The sequence below is a fragment of the Staurois parvus genome, unplaced genomic scaffold, assembly GCF_062004578.1.
Source record: "Staurois parvus isolate SC_StPar_1 unplaced genomic scaffold, SC_StPar_1.0 ptg000746l, whole genome shotgun sequence".
Taxonomy (NCBI): Eukaryota; Metazoa; Chordata; class Amphibia; order Anura; family Ranidae; genus Staurois; species Staurois parvus.
The window spans coordinates 2,064,793-2,082,800 of NW_028318542.1; the positions used below are offsets into that span (position 1 = coordinate 2,064,793).

The 18,008-nt window shown below is 41.8% G+C and overlaps 1 protein-coding gene across 2 annotated transcripts in view; it reads left to right on the plus strand.

Moving 5' to 3' along the window:
* LOC149445105 (cytochrome P450 2G1-like) overlaps positions 1 to 17,566 on the plus strand; it is a 32,199-nt gene extending 14,633 nt beyond the window's left edge. For both annotated transcript variants that reach the window (XM_089654152.1, XM_089654153.1), the window contains exons 5-10: positions 1,814 to 1,974; positions 4,902 to 5,078; positions 6,780 to 6,921; positions 10,791 to 10,978; positions 13,333 to 13,474; positions 16,800 to 17,566. In XM_089654152.1, the coding sequence (XP_089510278.1) occupies positions 1,814 to 1,974; positions 4,902 to 5,078; positions 6,780 to 6,921; positions 10,791 to 10,978; positions 13,333 to 13,474; positions 16,800 to 16,981 (992 nt within the window). In that variant the 3' untranslated portion in view covers positions 16,982 to 17,566. The remainder of the gene's footprint in view (positions 1 to 1,813; positions 1,975 to 4,901; positions 5,079 to 6,779; positions 6,922 to 10,790; positions 10,979 to 13,332; positions 13,475 to 16,799) is intronic.
* The last annotated feature ends 442 nt before the right edge of the window (positions 17,567 to 18,008 follow it).

Genomic DNA, 18,008 nt, shown 5'->3' on the forward strand with positions numbered 1-18,008 from the left:
CCCCACACCACCACCACCACCATGGTTGTTGTGCCCAGGGAGGGTTGCCATTAGGAGAAGCTGTCCTTAAACATGAGGCAGGATGGATGCAGCTGTGAAGTCTGAGAGATTTTTCACAAAGCCAAGCTAGCACCCCCCCCCCATCCCTGCACAGATGGGAGAGGAGAGAGAAGGATTTGATCTAATCTGATCTGATCCACCTCCCACCCCATCCTGTCTCTGACATTCCCACACTGCAACCCTCTAGGTGCAGCCAGTGATGTGACTGACAAAAGGGATGGGTGGGAGGGAGATTTGAAGCCAACAGCCAGCAGATTCATCTTAGCTACATGATTTGATACTTCCATCTGAGCCTATAGATCCCAGTTAGGGGTGAGTGAGCAGTTCTCCCTCTTTTCTGTCCCACACCACCCCATTCTTCCAGGAGCCTCATACTTGCCCATTTGATTTCATTCCACTTAGCACTTGGGGACAATTGAACTCTGATGTAGGGGGGCACTGTGTTGGATTCCAATGTAACGGAGCACTACACTGGATTCCGATGTAAGGGGGCACTACACTGGATTCCGATCTAAGTTTATGACTAGAGACTTTTTTTTTCTGAGGGGGGGGGGGGGTGCATGTGATCTGCACAGGGCCAATTAGCACTGTCAACACAAAGTCAGGGGTTATGCAGCCTCATAGGACAGCCAGAGCAGAATTAAGACTCCTCCTACAAGCTTTAACCAGTGCTTAGCCAACACTGATAGAATTCACGAGACTGTATATACTGCTGATGCGAAAAGGTATTTAGCAGTTTATATTTACTACAATAATTGCATTTTCATGTTCTGTGTACTGTGGGAGACCAGATATAATGAATGCAGGGTCCTGGGTTTAGTAATCCCTTTTAGGTATTAATGTTGGTGTAAATGAGTAAATGATATGGGCAGACAGCTTCTACACCCCAGAGGATCTCCACAGTCTCCCTAGCTTGTAGTGTAATGTAAGAAGAGTTGAAATTGAAGCGCCACACCACTGCTAACAGGCCCAGATACAACTTTATTCCATTAAAGGTCATGGGTATAATTTGAGAAATAGCCAATGTGTTTTGTGGGTATAAATGTCCCCTTAATCAGGGCTAGAAAGAACATAAGATTTTCATATCAATTTGACATCAATACAATTTAATTATCTACCTATTAATTATATATTTTTTTCATTTTACAATTGCACAAGCAGATTGTGTAATGTGTGGTTTTGTTTATACACATACCAATTTTGAGAGATTGTACCCAATTTTTTTTCTATTTTTATATTAGCTTAACATATCACCCATAATGTATCATGTTAATAACAGTGATTGATATATATATATATATATATATATATTATTTTTATATTTTATTTTTATTATTTATTTATATTTTTGGTTTGTTTTTCAGCACTCATGTCCTCATTTTTTGTTTAGCACTCATGTCCTCATTTTTATGTAACTATTTTGATGCTCTCATTACAACATCATGTTTGGTTTAATTATGACCCCATGGAGGGGACATTGTATTGATGTCAGATTGATATGAAAATCCACTTATATTCTTTCTAGCCCTGATGAAGGGGGCACTTAGACCCCGAAACGCATTGGCTACTTCTCAAATTTTACCCCTGACCTTTAATGAAATAAAGTTGTATCTGGGCCTCTTACTGTAACAGTGGTGTGGCACTTCAATTTCAACTCTTCTTACATTACACTGCTTTTGGTGAAGACCAGGTGTGTCATTTATAATTTTCTTTATGTGCTGTTGATTAAAGAAAGCCTGTGATCTCTTTGCAGAAGTACCTTTTGATCCCACCACTCTCCTTCATCTGGCAGTGTCCAATGTCATATGTTCAGTTGTTTTTGGAGACCGATTTGACTATGAAGACAAGAAGTTTCGGACCATACTTAAATTGCTGGAAGAAGTATTTTTGCTCTTGTCCTCTGTATGGGGCATTGTAAGTTGTTACCGTAAGGTCATTGTATGTTTCCTGGAGTCAGGCGATTATGTGTTCTCCAAACTAAATCTCTTCTATAAATGACAAATATCATTCTGTTAGGTGGCAAAAACCGCCAGATTGAACCATGTGATGTCAAACTAGCTCCATCCACCTTTTCTTTATAATAAGGGCTCTGGAAATTCGATCTTACTGTCAAACTGATTGATTATGCCTTGCCTTATTTGAATTATATATCTGATTTTAGGGCCAGTTCATGCCAGAACATGGAACGGGAACTCAACATTCTGCACATGTTTCCCGCATCACATTCAAACTGCATTGCACATAATGATCTGCAGCGGGTGCCAGTGTTAACTTAATGACACCCCAAATGCAGGCTGCAAATACAGTTTGTTTGCTTGCACCAGATCACATGGTACAGAAATACCATGCAATCTGGTTGCTGTACGTTTTGTAAAATAGTGTAGCCACTACTTCTGGTGTGATCTGGTGCAATTTCAGCCAATGCAAATAAGTTAGCTGAAATCTAACTGCACCCAGATCGCATGTGAATCACACATGAATACACAGAACTTTTCTGTGCAAACCATGTTGTGAACCAGACCTGAACCAGGTCATGTAATCATCTCATTGAAAAAAATGAGATGCTGAAAAAAAAACATTAATAGAGCAATCAAATTGTGTCTAGTGATGACCTGACCTGCTCTGGGTTTGGTTCCAGCAGGGTTTGGCAAACGTCTAAGAAGTTCAGATGCCAAACCCAAATCCCATTAAAATAAATTGGAGCCAAATCTGCCAAATTAACAAGTCCAATTTCTGGACTAATAGGCAAGGGGATATCAAAAACAGCACGAGAAGTGGTTGGGCACTGCCCTGGTGAAGATTTACTATAGCAAAAAACAAATAAAATCTATGCAGTCAGGAGCAATGATCTTTTTAAAGCCCTGGCATTTACAAATGGAAATTACACCTCCCTAGTGACACACCAATCCCAAAGGTCCCTCAAAATACAAAATCAATCTGTTGTGCAGGTTTCTTCTTCTTCTTTTTTTTTTCTTTTCAATGAAGTTTTATTTTATGGCAATTTAAACTGTGTAATTTTTTTTTCTTTTGTAAATGTCACTTTTGCTAGGGCACATCCTACAGCAAGAATGAAAAAAATTGTTTTGGCAATCCCCCTAAATGCATACGAGACCCTGAGGGTGCCTCTCACAAACAAAAATACAAAAATAAAACATGTAAGGTCTCCCCCATAATAATCCATACCGGACACCTAGACTCCTAATATGAGTATTCAGCCTGGCTGGCCACAGGAAAGAGGGGGGAGTGTGTGCGCAAGCATGGACCCCTCTTCTCCTCCTGAACCATACCAGCCCACATCTCCTCAACATGGATGGGTTACCTTACCAGGGTGGACCCCCCCTGGCAAAGCATCGTGTTCCCATGTTGATGAGGACAAGGGCCTATTCCCTGCCTGGTGATTGAAGGGGTCTGCAGGTGGGGAATTATCAAAATCTGGAAGACCCTTTAATAATTGGAGGGTTCAAAGATACCAGTCTTCCCCCATGTGAATGAGTATGGGGTGCATAAAAAAAAAAAAGATGTAGACTAGAAATAAAGACACCCAAGCATTTGACAAGTCTTTTATTAAACAAATACAAATCCCCCTTGTTCCAAATCCCTTGTCAATCATGATGCCCACTGAGGACCAACTTGCTGGAAAAAAAAACCTGACAACCCGGAGCACATGACCAATTCCGGTGTTATTGATAGCCAAATGGCAGCTCCCCAAGCTGTCGTCAGCTATATAAAAGGTTTAAAGGGTTAAGAGAGGATAGTGGTGAAATAATCATTGACCAAATATGGCCGTGGCCATATTTAGTCATTGTCCAGTAATGGCAGCTGGCCCTATTTAGTTATTTGCCAGTAATGGCCGCTGGCCATATTCAGTTATTGTCCAGTAACGGTCACTGGCCATATTTAAGCAGTGATGCCATCACTGTTCCTGCCTTTTTGGTTATGTGGGCTTGGCCATATACAAAAGTGGTAGAAATGCTGCATCTATATATGATTTTTGGCTCCCATTGAAACAGGGACCGAACGGGCAAAAGCTTGGATATTCGTCCAAACAACCGAAGTTCAGTCCAAACCTAGGTTCAAACTGAACCATCAGCTCATCCGTAATCCGTGACTCCGGTAATTCTTCTCTCTACAAAAGTGGGAGGTCCCAAAAGGAAATACACCCTATGAGCAAATATTGATATTATACGTGTTAGGACTCTCAGAACTTTCTGTCACTGGACTTGTGCATGTAATGATATCATGTCCTTGTCAGTAGCATACAGTTCTTTACCAATATTTGGGATAGTCTAGGCAGACTTTTTTAATCATTGTTGTCATTTTCTTAATCCTACTTGCTAACAAGTAGCTAAATGAAGTTAATTGCAGGTGAAATATGAGTTTGGAGATTGTTTTGAAGTGTCCATGCATTCTTTTTCTAAGGTTGCATTCACACCTGTGCATTTATAGGCGATAGTGGGGCATTTTTTTTCTGTGCTTTTTATCAGGCATTTTCATGCTTAAGAAATTCCTGTTTTAGCCAATGGAAAACCTGTTACTAGATGGAGGGGATGGTTGTTTAGGTTTGAAAAACACTTTTTTTTTTTTTTATACCTTTTCAGGCATTTTCCGGTGCTTCCACAGAGAGAAAAAAAAAACCCATCCCATTTTGCTTATAACGTTGCTCATGTAGTGTTGAGCTACAGGTGTCTGACCACTCATATGTGAACAGACATGATTTAAACACATGGGATTTTGGTTGTTGAGCACTTTGAGTTTCAAGACACAAAACAATCAGGTGTGAAGCAGAGCTAAACATTTTCTTAGAAAAAGTGAAATACACAACCTGTCATTTTTATTTTCAGCTCCTCAATCTCTTTCCAAAAACATTGAAAGTCCTTCCTGGACCCCATCAGGCAATATTTAAAAATCTCAAGGAGTTGAGAAAGTTCATTGCAGAGTCTTTGGAGAGTCACAGACAGACACTTGATGTCAACTGTCCTCGAGACTTCATCGACTGCTTCTTGATCAAGATGGAGGAGGTGATGTATATACGCTGTTTACTTTTCCTCTTGACTTATTATGCTGTGTCCTTCAATATTCACTACTCTTCATCCTTCATTATCTTTAGTTCGCTAAACCAAAAAAAGGATGCATTATAGTGACACTGTTGCCAGCAAAATGATTTCCTAAAAAAGGGGCCCCTGGAAAAGTACTTACTTCTCCAGAAGCGACAGATTATAGTTTTGATGAAAAAATACAGCCTCCAGCAGAATATCTACATACTCTGTGGTTCTATCTGACACCCCATACATCACTACAGGACACAGCAACAAGGTAGTAGCCACCAGGAAAAACCACAGTGCAGAGTTGTAGACCAGGTGCCCAGTGCTCCCCGTGGTATGTTGGATGCTGAAGCAACTTTGGCAATTTTTGCTCTTTAGCAAATCCAAGTCAGTCCCTGAAGAAGCGGGTATAAACAGTCTTCCTATGCATTTTTAATGCTACATCCTACCCAATATATAGAAAAACATTTTAATGAGAGAGGAAGAACGCTAACTAAAATATGCATCGAATGAATCCACAAGGTGTCTTGCTAAGGTGAGCAGCTAATTTCCACATAAGCACCTGCTCAGTTTTATAAAACTAAGACAATATTGTTATTGGATTACAATTAGAAATCTTACCAGGTCTCCTTTGCAGACTTTAGAAGAGTTACATTTGTTGCAGGATTAGAGTTTATCCCATTGGCCCATGCATTATGGTGAAACTGTCATTAGCTCAGTGCTGTATATACTGTATTTTATTGATTTCATGATTAGTGTTATTTATTTGTTTAATATAGTCAGTATTTATTAATTTTATATTAAGTGTTGGGCATCTATATCTCCATCAGTGCAATAAAGGGGATCGGAACCTCAATAAAAGGCTGATGGCATTATAAACGTTTCCACAGAAACCACACTGCAGAAATAAAGTGATTGTAAAGGCTCTTTTGTTTGGTGGAGGAATAACAAACATGCTATACTTACCTACTGTGTGCAGTGGTTTTGCACAGAGCAGCCTGGATCCTCCTCTTCTCGGGTTCTGCCTCATGCTCTCCTATCCCCTCCCTCCTGCCGGGTGCACCCACAGCAAGCGGCTTACTATGGGGGCACCCGCTGCTCGATGTGTCCATTCATACACGGAGCTGTGGCTTGCCCCCCCATCTCTTCATTGGCTGACTGGCTGTGATTGACAGCAACGGGAGCCGCTTGCTGTCTTAGCCAATGAGGGGACCCAGAACAGCCAAGGCTGTCATTAACATCACTGAAATGCAATGAGGTTCAGGTGGGTATTGAAGGGGCTGGGAGCACTGCTGTACACAGATGGTTTTTTGTATGAAGGTGAAAAACCTTGAGCCTTTAGAATCACTTTAAGGGAGTCCCTCAGCCACGACTTTCCTCTAGGTCTTATGACTTAATGGTGTGTCCTGCAGTCAGGATCAATTTGTTGGGGCAAATCTTAGAAATGTGGAGATCCCCGGATACAAGGAGCCTGGATGTGTGGGGGGGTGCAAATTCCTATGACGGCCTATGTTATCAAGTGAGTTGACATGGCTGCCATTATCTAAAGGTGCATTTGTCCCTTATCATGTTAAGCGCACAACAGCTTGCTCCATGTCCATGCTAAATTTAGGAGGATATAATACTGAAAACAAAGCTTTACCTGTAATTTATGATATTTTAAATTTAATAACACAGGAGAAGGACAACCCGAATTCTCAATTCCACTTTGATAATTTATTTGGAACAGTTATTGATCTCTTCTTTGCTGGGACAGAAACTACGAGCACAACTCTAAAGTACAGTTTACTTATTCTGCTTAAATACCCTGAAGTGGAACGTAAGTATTATGTAGCATCCCAATATGCTGCACAAACTGTTGGTGCTATATAAATCCTGTACAATAATAATACCTAAAATGGTAATAATGCATTGATTTGGATGTTGTAAAAATTGTTGACCTCACAAGAGTAACAGCATTTTATTATATCATAAATATGGCTGCAAGATTACAGTATTTGTTTCTCAAGATTCTCAGTTAACCCACTCTTATACGTACCAAGAAATCTTGGCATCAATTTTTGGCTTGTGTATATTGGAATACATTTCCCAGCTGGCACACTGCATCAAAGTGATCCCCATTTTGGCCAGTCCTTAAATCATCAAAATACTTGCCTAATAGAGTACTTAAAGCAGAACTCCGGGAAGAACATTTACTAGATGGCAGTATTGGTGCTGTTATACCTTAGTGCAATGTGCTGCTTGTTTCTTCCTCCACTGTGTAATCATTTGAAAAATCCAGGGTGCAATATTTGAATCCTAGCTTGAATCCGTCTCATTTCCGGTTTGCAAGACCGGTGGCTATTATGCTCTGTATCCCTGTGGCCACCGGTCTTGTCTCCACCCCGCTGTAGTTTGTTACAGTGAGCAAAGGTGTAATTATGTCCCTGTTAGCTGTAGTGGGCAGACTAGAGAGTCCCAATATGTGCTGCCCATTGTGGATAGGAGATACAGCCCTCAGCTCCACCTCCGCCTTCTGCTCCCCTTCCAGAGCTCTGCACATGCTGCCTTGCAGGATAGCAGATGCAGCTCTCAGTGCCAACCAGGGGTGGACTGACCATTTGGAAACTCTGGCACTGCTCGAGGGCCCGGGGTCAGTAGGGGGCCCCATGAGATGCCCCTGGTACCTTTTTCATAGGCTTTTTTGAGTTTGGGCAAGGACACAGGGGCCCCATGATCCCCTATTGCCCGGGGGCCCCATGAGTTGTCAGTCCGCCCCTGGTGCCAACGCCACCCTTTGCTCCTCCTCTGGTTCACTGCACACGCTGACACATCTCCTGCATTTCCCTTTGTATCATGATAAATGTAGTCCTCTTTGCTTGCTGAGATGTGATGTACAGCATGAGGGAATATCATCCTCCCGGCTCCAGAAGCAAGCACTTTTTTGCTAGGGACATAAGACGTCACTAGGGCTAAAACTCTTGGATTACAAAAAAAGTAAGGCACTATCCTTTAAACTGTGCCGGTAGTTCAAGAGAACTTAGAGAGAGGATCAAATAATTCCAAAGATAGTTAGATCCTGGAGATCAGCTTTAAATGGATATATAGTCCTCATACGGGTGAACTGACACAGAGAAGAAACTACAGATTCTGGTCTTGCTGCTGACCCACTCCATGCAATAAAGCTGGAAGAATGTATGTTCTTAAATGAAAACGGCTTTCATACGTATAACATATGAGCTACTAGAAGGGTGGATCTGACACCACAATAAGTACTATGATCTATAAAAGCACAATGCTATTTTGTTTTTAGTGCTTTACTTAGTTTGACTGCTATGGATGTGTCCTATACCTCATGGCAGTCAAAGGGGGATAACAAGCTTGTGGTTACAACAGCAACCACAAGCTTGTATCAAAATTACTCTGTTTTGTCAATGTAGAGGTGATCTGGTTGACAGTACAGCCCTTCGTGGTGAGGACACCCCATCATCTCCAGTGGTTTCAGGCTCTTCTGTTTTGGAGCCCAGGGCTACTATAAATCGCATAAGGATGGTGAGTGGGAGAGGATTGGGGTACAGTAGCCATTGCACCTAAAACTGAAATCTCTGTGCTCTGAGCACTTTTGGGTTCTCTGCTTTAAGATACTGGTAGTAGCTGAGTTCGAAGTGGACCATGGACTCTTTGTTCCAGATTTGCATGGGCACAAGACATGGGAGACAATAGGGGTCCAGTAATGTCTCCTTTAAGACAACCTGTCACTGCACAATACTATTACAACGGAGTTTTTTAGCCCCCTTTATGAAATTAGGTAAAGGGTAAAAAAAAATTATAAGTGAATTTGAAAAATAATAAAATTGAATAAAATAAATGTTAAAAATTAAGGGATCTTTTGTCCACATGCACATCTGTAAACTTGCACACTTTAAGGACACACACGTGTGTGTAAATGAAGATTTCACAACACATATTGGGTATTAGCAAGCATGCTGGAATGAACAATTCCAGGACCATCAATCACAGCTAACATTAAAGTAGAACTATTGGCAAACTTTTTTTTTTCATTATAGATAGAGCAAGGGAAGGCTAAAACCCAATTTAGAATTGTCTTTGACATATGTGTCCCATTTCTGAGATTTCCATTCACTTCCTGTCCAATAGCCAAACAGGAGGTCACCTGACCTAGTGTCCCCATTGGGGAATTTCCCCTCTATTACTTTTCTGGTGACAACCCAAAATTTTGGGATTTCCTTTTACTTTCATTTCAATTATAATGGTAAACAGGACAAAGAGGGTGAATCTTCCTAATGGGGGCACAGACAGCAATAACAACCTGACATGGATTCTAATCCTTTTCCACTCTATCCAAAACTAAAAAAAAAAGTTTGCCTTTAGCTATACTTTAAATTTGTAAGCTGTAAAATGTTTTTGAAGTACACCTATCTACAATTTGGGATATAGTTTGTCCCTGTTTAGCAGATGCACTTAATTTTAAGGATTTACATATTTGGTATCTATCTACTTGACATTTTCTTGTCTTTTTAACTTTTACAAAAATTCAGTGGGGAATTCTATTTAATTAATTGTATTGACCATATACGAGTGTATTTATTTTGTGCTGAAAATATAAATTTGATAATCTGTTCCCAACATATTGGGCAACATAAACATTTAACCTACCATCTTTTTATTATGCAGATCCTGCACTTTCAGCAAATAAATGAGACCTTCATATTTTTAAAGAATTTTCAGACCAAAAGTAAAACTTTTAGCATGTATATGAAAAACTGAACAATTGCTCTGGCAGCAAAACTGATAAGACAATATATATAAATTTCCAAAAAAGCATGTTTTTTCTCCAAATACAACACATTATAAAACAATTTGTAAATATTTAGACACTCATATTTGGTAGTGAACGTCCATTAAAAAAAAATACTTAACCCATGCTTTGTCATCATGTAGTAATGTGAGTATTGGAAGCACCAATTAAGGTTTTTTTCCTGTGGACTGAAGTCTAGGCATCTAGGTTAGGCGGTTGATGGAAAGATCTACCATCCACAAAACAGGACAGACTGCTAATGACTGCAGTGCTACCTTGTTAAAATTCTTCATCAAAATCAAGGTGTAAAATTTAACACCAAAATCTTCACGCTGGGGCTAAAACTTCATATAAAGTCTAATCAAGCTGCTAGCACAGTATTGTGGGATACCATATCACATAAACATATAAAAAAACAGTGCAGTGCTAATAATAGCAGATGATCCACCATAACATTTTGAAGAATAATTGGTGCCATATTGGAGGTGGCACAGTAACTGGAGGCGGGGAGTCCAGGTTGACATCTTCTGAGATTAATCTTGCCCACCTGGTTGGATCTATCTGTAAATCTATGAAAGCGGGATCTGGGAGAGAAGCTAGTTCCTTCTGGTTATTCCCATTTTCATCATCCTTTGAGCACCAGCATCCATTGACCAGCCTATCAAGATCTTCTAGGTGGACTTTGCTGCACTCCTCCAGTTGAATTACACTTTTTGTTTGTTGGAGGGACTTTCCAATTTATCTGTTTGCATTCTATTTTATTATGCTTGAAAAGTTATACTGTAGTAGATTATCTGCTATTATTAGCATTGCACTATTTTGTATATAGAAATCAAAGTGTACCCACTGTGGTGTTTTTATTAACAAATCTTTCTTTGGAAACTCTAAAGGGAAAGTCCACGAGGAGATCGACCATGTAATTGGCCAGAGCCGGAGTCCCTCAGTAGAGGATCGTGTAAAAATGCCATACACAGATGCGGTCATCCATGAAATTCAGCGGGTGGCTGACATAACACCTCTAGCACTGCCTCATAGTGTCAGCCAGGATGTCACGTTTCGAGGATATAACATTCCTAAGGTCAGAAATTTCAGAGCTTTTTTGTACTGTGCATATCAGGATAATTGCGTTTGTCAGCAGGCTTTGGCAAGGGGGGTGGTTGACCTGATGGTTGAGCTGCGGTTTTACCACACTCCAATTGCCTACCTAAACCATGACCTGCAGCCAGTGGATACTGTAGACATGAAAATGTAACGTGGCTTGTCGAGTTGACAGGTAGCAGTGCAAATCAATGGGACTGTGCCACTTCTGGTTTGCCTTCTGGTTGTGATATGTTGGTTCCTTTTGAAAATTGCCAAAAAAAGGCGGTGACAGGATTGCCTCTGAAAAGCAATACACTGATTGCTTTTGTGCATGTGCTGCAGTGTGAACTTAAGCCTGCAGATCAAATACACATGTCAATTCATTTTGCAAACTCTATCTAATATCTAAAACACATTTCAGCACAAGCCCAAAGCTTGTAGACACAGCCCCTAACACATATATAGACAGCATTTATTTATACATTAGCTCATTTTCACACACTGCTCTGTACCTTCTTTACGATAAATATTCACTAATGCTGCGTTACTACTTCTTCCACACACTGTCACCTTCTGTACTCTTCTTACTTATTTTTTATTCACCTTTTAACCCAATAGATCAGTGGTCACCAAACTGCAGCCTGGGGGCCAGATTTGGCCATTTGCTTGCCTTTATCCAACCTTTGGGGCACTGTTCTCCCACTGACATTAACAATGGAATAGGAATTCCTCCCACTGACATCAAAGATGAGGCACTATTCCTCCAACTGACTTCAATAATGGGGCACTATTCCTCCTACTGAGACCAACGATGGGGCACTATTCCTCCTACTGAGACCAACGATGGGGCACTCTTCCTCCCACTGAAACTAGGGGCTGGGGCACTCTTCCTCCCACTGAAACTAGGGGCTGGGGCACTCTTCCTCCCACTGAAACTAGGGGCTGGGGCACTCTTCCTCCCACTGAAACTAGGGGCTGGGGCACTCTTCCTCCCACTGAAACTAGGGGCTGGGGCACTCTTCCTCCCACTGAAACTAGGGGCTGGGGCACTCTTCCTCCCACTGAAACTAGGGGCTGGGGCACTCTTCCTCCCACTGAAACTAGGGGCTGGGGCACTCTTCCTCCCACTGAAACTAGGGGCTGGGGCACTCTTCCTCCCACTGAAACTAGGGGCTGGGGCACTCTTCCTCCCACTGAAACTAGGGGCTGGGGCACTCTTCCTCCCACTGAAACTAGGGGCTGGGGCACTCTTCCTCCCACTGAAACTAGGGGCTGGGGCACTCTTCCTCCCACTGAAACTAGGGGCTGGGGCACTCTTCCTCCCACTGAAACTAGGGGCTGGGGCACTCTTCCTCCCACTGAAACTAGGGGCTGGGGCACTCTTCCTCCCACTGAAACTAGGGGCTGGGGCACTCTTCCTCCCACTGAAACTAGGGGCTGGGGCACTCTTCCTCCCACTGAAACTAGGGGCTGGGGCACTCTTCCTCCCACTGAAACTAGGGGCTGGGGCACTCTTCCTCCCACTGAAACTAGGGGCTGGGGCACTCTTCCTCCCACTGAAACTAGGGGCTGGGGCACTCTTCCTCCCACTGAAACTAGGGGCTGGGGCACTCTTCCTCCCACTGAAACCAGCAATTGGGGCACTATTCCACCCACTGAAACCAGCAATTGGGGCACTATTCCGCCCACTTAAACCAGCAATTGGGGCACTATTCTGCCCACTTAAACCAGCTACTGGGGCACTATTCCTCCCTCTGACACCATCAATGAGGCACTATTCCTCCCACTGACACCAACGATGGGGCACTATTCCTCCCATTGACAACAACGATGGGACACTATTTCTCTAATACCAAAAATAGGCCATTGTTTGCTCCCACTGACACCAGGACATTTTCTACTCCCACTGGCCACAGTCCGGCCCTCCTAAAGTTTAAAGGACAGTAAACTGGCCCATTGATTAGAAAGTTTGGAGACCCCTGCTCTAGATTGTCAGATTGTACATATAGGGCTGTCTATTGTATCATGTTTACACTGAATATACTGTAGTACTACACCGCTTTAGATATTTGTCACTGGGATGTTTCTATGTATGTGTATTAAAAATGCAAAGTTTTGAGGTCGGTTTTAATTGTATAATAGACATACTTAAATTTTTTGTTTTTATGAAACTTTTTAAAGCTTGTGTATATCTTTTCTATGTTTGTCTTACAAAATGCAGTCTTCATACTGGGTTGTATGAGAAATATAGGTGGAAGCTGTTTGCTTCCTGGCTATCTCTCTTTAATCAATGCAACTGTTGCAGGTGACTGCAATTTTTACATATTATGTATTATTCCATTATGTTTCTAGGGCACACTTGTCTTCCCTATGCTGACATCCGTCTTGAAGGACCCCAAATACTTTAGGAACCCTCAGAAGTTTGACCCTGCACACTTTTTGAATGATAATGGTGGCTTGAAGAAGAATGATGCTTTCCTGCCTTTCTCATTGGGTAACGTCTGTCATCAATACAGATCATGCAAATGTAGCATGTGGAGATGATTAGTTGGAGGTGTTGAAATTAAACCTCTCATCTCCAATTACATTAATTCTAGATAAATAGTAGACCTCTAATGTTCACAGTTGCCCTTTGTTTTGGAGCTCTACTGTGAAGTTCCCCATCAATAACCTTCCCTTACTGCTTCTTCATTTACTTCTGTCTTGAATTCTTGGATGTCAGACACACAGTTCTAACAGACAGTACAGCATAGAAATTCCTGTTCTGGGTACCCTGTCTGTCTTTAAGCCTAGGTTCACACAAATGTGGTGCAGGAAACCATGAGATCTGTGTGCATTTCCCACACCGCATTCAAATCTCACTGCCCTTGCAATCTGCAATGGGTGTCAGTGCAAGCTTATACCACCCCAAACGCAGGTCACAAGTGCAGTGTGTTTGCCTGCACTAGATCACATAAAGTACCATGCAATCTGTTTGTGGTGCAGTTCCAAAATTAGTGCATATATGACTTTTTGGTGCGATGCAGAGCAATTTGAGCCCATTCAAAAGAAATGGGCTCAAACTGGACTGCAGTGAATTGCATGTGAATTGAACAGAAATGTGGTGCGGTTCCTGTGCAATTCACATGTGATTCATAATGTGAACTGAGACTTAGTTCACTTTTTATTATGTGAAAACAACTTAACCCCTTGGCCCTCTAAGGGTTTCAGAAGCCGGGAGGCGGGGCGAGGTTTAGGCTCATGAGACTACCGTGACACGCCATAATGGTGGTCACATGATTGGGAAAGATCCTGATCGAAAGAGGAGATCGGAACCAGGGGCGGACTGACAACTCATGGGGCCCCTGGGCAATAGGGGATCATGGGGCCCCTGTGTCCTTGCCCAAACTCAAAAAAGCCTATGAAAATGGTACTAGGGGCATCTCATGGGGCCCCTACTGACCCCGGGCCCTCGGGCAGTGCCCGGGCTTTCAAATGGTCAGTCTGCCCCTGATCGGGACCTTTCCGTGAGTACCGGACATGTGTGCTGGGAGTGTGCAGGACATGCACTCTCAGCACATGTTTTTTTTTAATAGAACGCAAATGTGTGGCCGTTCGGCATCTAGGCCCAGACGCCGGGAGGCCGCACATTTGCATTCAGCTGGCACCAAGAGGTTAAAGTGTTAGTAAACCCAGGGCCCTGCATTCACTCTATCTGGTCTCCTACAGTACACACAACATGGAAATGAAATTATTTTAGGAAATATAAACTGCTAAATACCTTTTCTCATCAGCAGGTAGAGCAGTCTTGTGACTTCTATCAGTGTTCAGCAGAGCACTGGTTAAAGCTTGTAGGAGGAGCTTTCTTTCTACTCTAGCAGGATGCAAAACCCCTGGCCTCTGTGGACAGTGCTGATTGGCGCTGTGCTGATCACATGCACTCTCCCAAGAAAAAAAAAACCTAGCAATACATACCAGACTGAGCATGTGCAGAGTGTCTCCACATAATGTCTTATCAGGAGATAAGATGGGGGTCACTGGAAGAAGGGGAGCAAACCCCCTTTTTACACAATGCAGAGAATTAACCCCTTAGGTTTCACACTGAGCATAACAAGCATGGTTTTCTGCATATACAGAATTATTTTACTGTTGTGGGTTTAGTAACACTTTAAAAAACAAACCTGGTTATATTCAGAGAACATAACAAAACTGTGTAAACAGAATACCTCCAAAAACAAGTTAAACCTTTTTATACTTTAGCATATTTAAAATCTAAAATCCCCTTTTCTGGAATTTAGTCTATTCAGTGAAGGGGACCTAGTAGATATTAAAAACTGTGCAGATTTGAAAAATTTTCATTAATTTCAATGTCATACCTGGAGACCATTTGGACCTAACTGAAAGCCTGGCCGAACAAATAAACTCCCCCATCCTGCCTTGTTGCTAGCATGTTCACTCACGTAAAGCTGGGAGTGAGTGTCCAATGGTTGTTTCTGTTTGGACAAGGTGGGGCTGGTGAATTCATGAGCTCCACCTCGGTCAATCAGAGAAAGCTTTGCCTTCAATTAGAAAAGTGCAAGGCATTCTGTGAACAGTGGCAGTGCAAGGCATTCTGTGAACAGTGGCAGTGACAAACAACCGACTCCATGTGGTTACTATACAGCAGGCTGTCTGCTTGGTGTGGGACCCAGAAAATAGTGGTGATCATTGTAATAGCGGTGACTACTACAGTGGTTCTCCCACAGGTATGGCATTTGAATACTTGCATTGGTCCACCTTGGACCAATGCAGCTAAGCAACAATATCCATACCTGTAATTCAACTTCATCAGAGTAGGAATTCTTGTATTTTTAAAAGTCTTATTTTTCAGTTAGATTAGAAAATTACAGTCAGATGGCTAAAAATAAAGATTTTTGTGTACGACTTTGTGAATAGAGATTCATGACTCATCGCTAATTATTAAATATATCTCTGCTCTACACGCTGAGTGATCATCGGAGTGTCAGCTTGTACTTATACTGCACACCCTCAAGACATCTATTGTTTCTCTGAAGGCCAGGTATGAACATTGTGTAAGGCAGCACATTTGGACATCTGGATGTCATTTTCCATGGCCATGTGAGGTGCCATGCACTTGTAATTGATCCATACTCCTCTTCCCCCTTTTGTGAAGTGAAATATAGTGGGGGGTTTGGGAATACATATTTAAAATTTATTTTGATGTAAGCTACTCATATGTGACTGTATTTGTCTATGAGTCCTTTGTGGTCATGTAAATTTCCCCTGTCGATGGTCTCCCCACAGGCCAGTGAGACTTACCAGAATTTCTCCCTTTTTATTTGGATTATTTGATCATGACTTTAGTGCAATAAACTGATTAGGTCTAATACATATACATAGTAATATTCTATTTTGGGAGATCCGAGGCCATGAGGATGTGGGTAATCCTGCGAAATGTGTCGGCCTTAATGATCTCCAGAGGCTTTACAATCTAAGGTCTTCTACAATCAACAATATAATATGTGATAGAATTGGCGTTTGATCCACGCACAATATTATTTTATATTGGCATATTTTATAAATGTACAGTATAACGAAAGATGTATTGTTTTTAATGAACTGCATTACGTATTTGCACAATCCTTGGAGGTATATCTAAAGTCCCATCAACTAGATGATTCTCTATGGTATGGCTGTGCAAGGCAGCAAGGGTCCAGAATCTCAGCAGGCCTGCCACTGCTGAAAACACCTACAATTATAAAAACCAAGCTCTATAAATATGAACCTCCTTATTATAGACTTTTTATGAAAATGATCTGGTTTTGTATTGCCATCCACAGGTAAGAGAAGTTGCATCGGAGAGGGTCTGGCGCGGATGGAAATTTTTCTCTTCATAACCACCCTATTACAGAGGTTAAACTTGAAATCAACCGTGTCCCCCGCAGAGCTAGAAATATCCCCGGAGCCTAACAAGAACGGAGCAATAGCCAGAACATACCAACTGTTTATGACTTCAAGATGAGACTCCTGTTCCAAGATGGCATGCTCTTCTATAACAGGGCTCTATTTTTGTATACTATATGTTTAGTGTGTACTAGAATCTAATATAAAGAACAAGTCCATCTTTTCATAAAAAAACAAAAAGGCAAGTTAACTCTAAATATCCTGACCACGCCTCCAACCCCTGCCGCACCCAGCAGCCGTGATGCCCCGTACTGCCACTGTAGTTGTTTATAGACCATGCAGTGCAATACAAAGTCCTGGAGAGAGAACCCATCATAAGGCTTGAAAAATGCTCATTGGTCAGCTTGACTACATGGCTGTGCTGACCAAGAGAAGCACTTCTTATTTCTGGGACACCATTCAGTATGTGGTTTTCATTGATCAGCACAGCCACGTAACTGCATTGACCTATGAGCTCTGGGATTGTGTTTTGCAATATATGGACCACTACACCGGTAGCATCCAGCAGCATGGCCACTATGTGCAGCACACTCCGCAAGGGTAAGCAGGATATTTTGAGTTACTTCACCTTTTCACTATTCATGAAAAGGTGAACTTACCCTTTGACTAGAACTCATAATACAAAATTACTTTTTTCAGCTCAGTTTGAGTGTGTGCGTGTTTTTTCCTCTAAATTTACTGGCTGCGATATCATTACGTGCTTATAACAGGAATGGGCCCAATGAACCACAACCACAATGCTAGTGTTCATCCAAAAGCATTCTACACAATTATCGAACACTCTGATATACAGACTTTTCTACTTGGTAGTAGAAACCTCAATGCGTTTCATAGGGTACCTTTTATGAGTAAGTTCTGCATGGAGTGAAACACATTGCAGTTTCCGCTATTAAGTCTGTAGATCAGAGCATTCAATAAATGCATACAAGGCTTTTAAACAGTAAACTGTTTGCCGTTCTCTTTGTGAGTAGTTTGGATGAGCTCTTTTTGGAGCAGTCAGATTTTCAAACCACTGCTGCCAGCTTCCTTTTCTGAGCCTATTGGCTTCTCTTTGAATTATCACCCATCGCTAAAGCTTGACATAA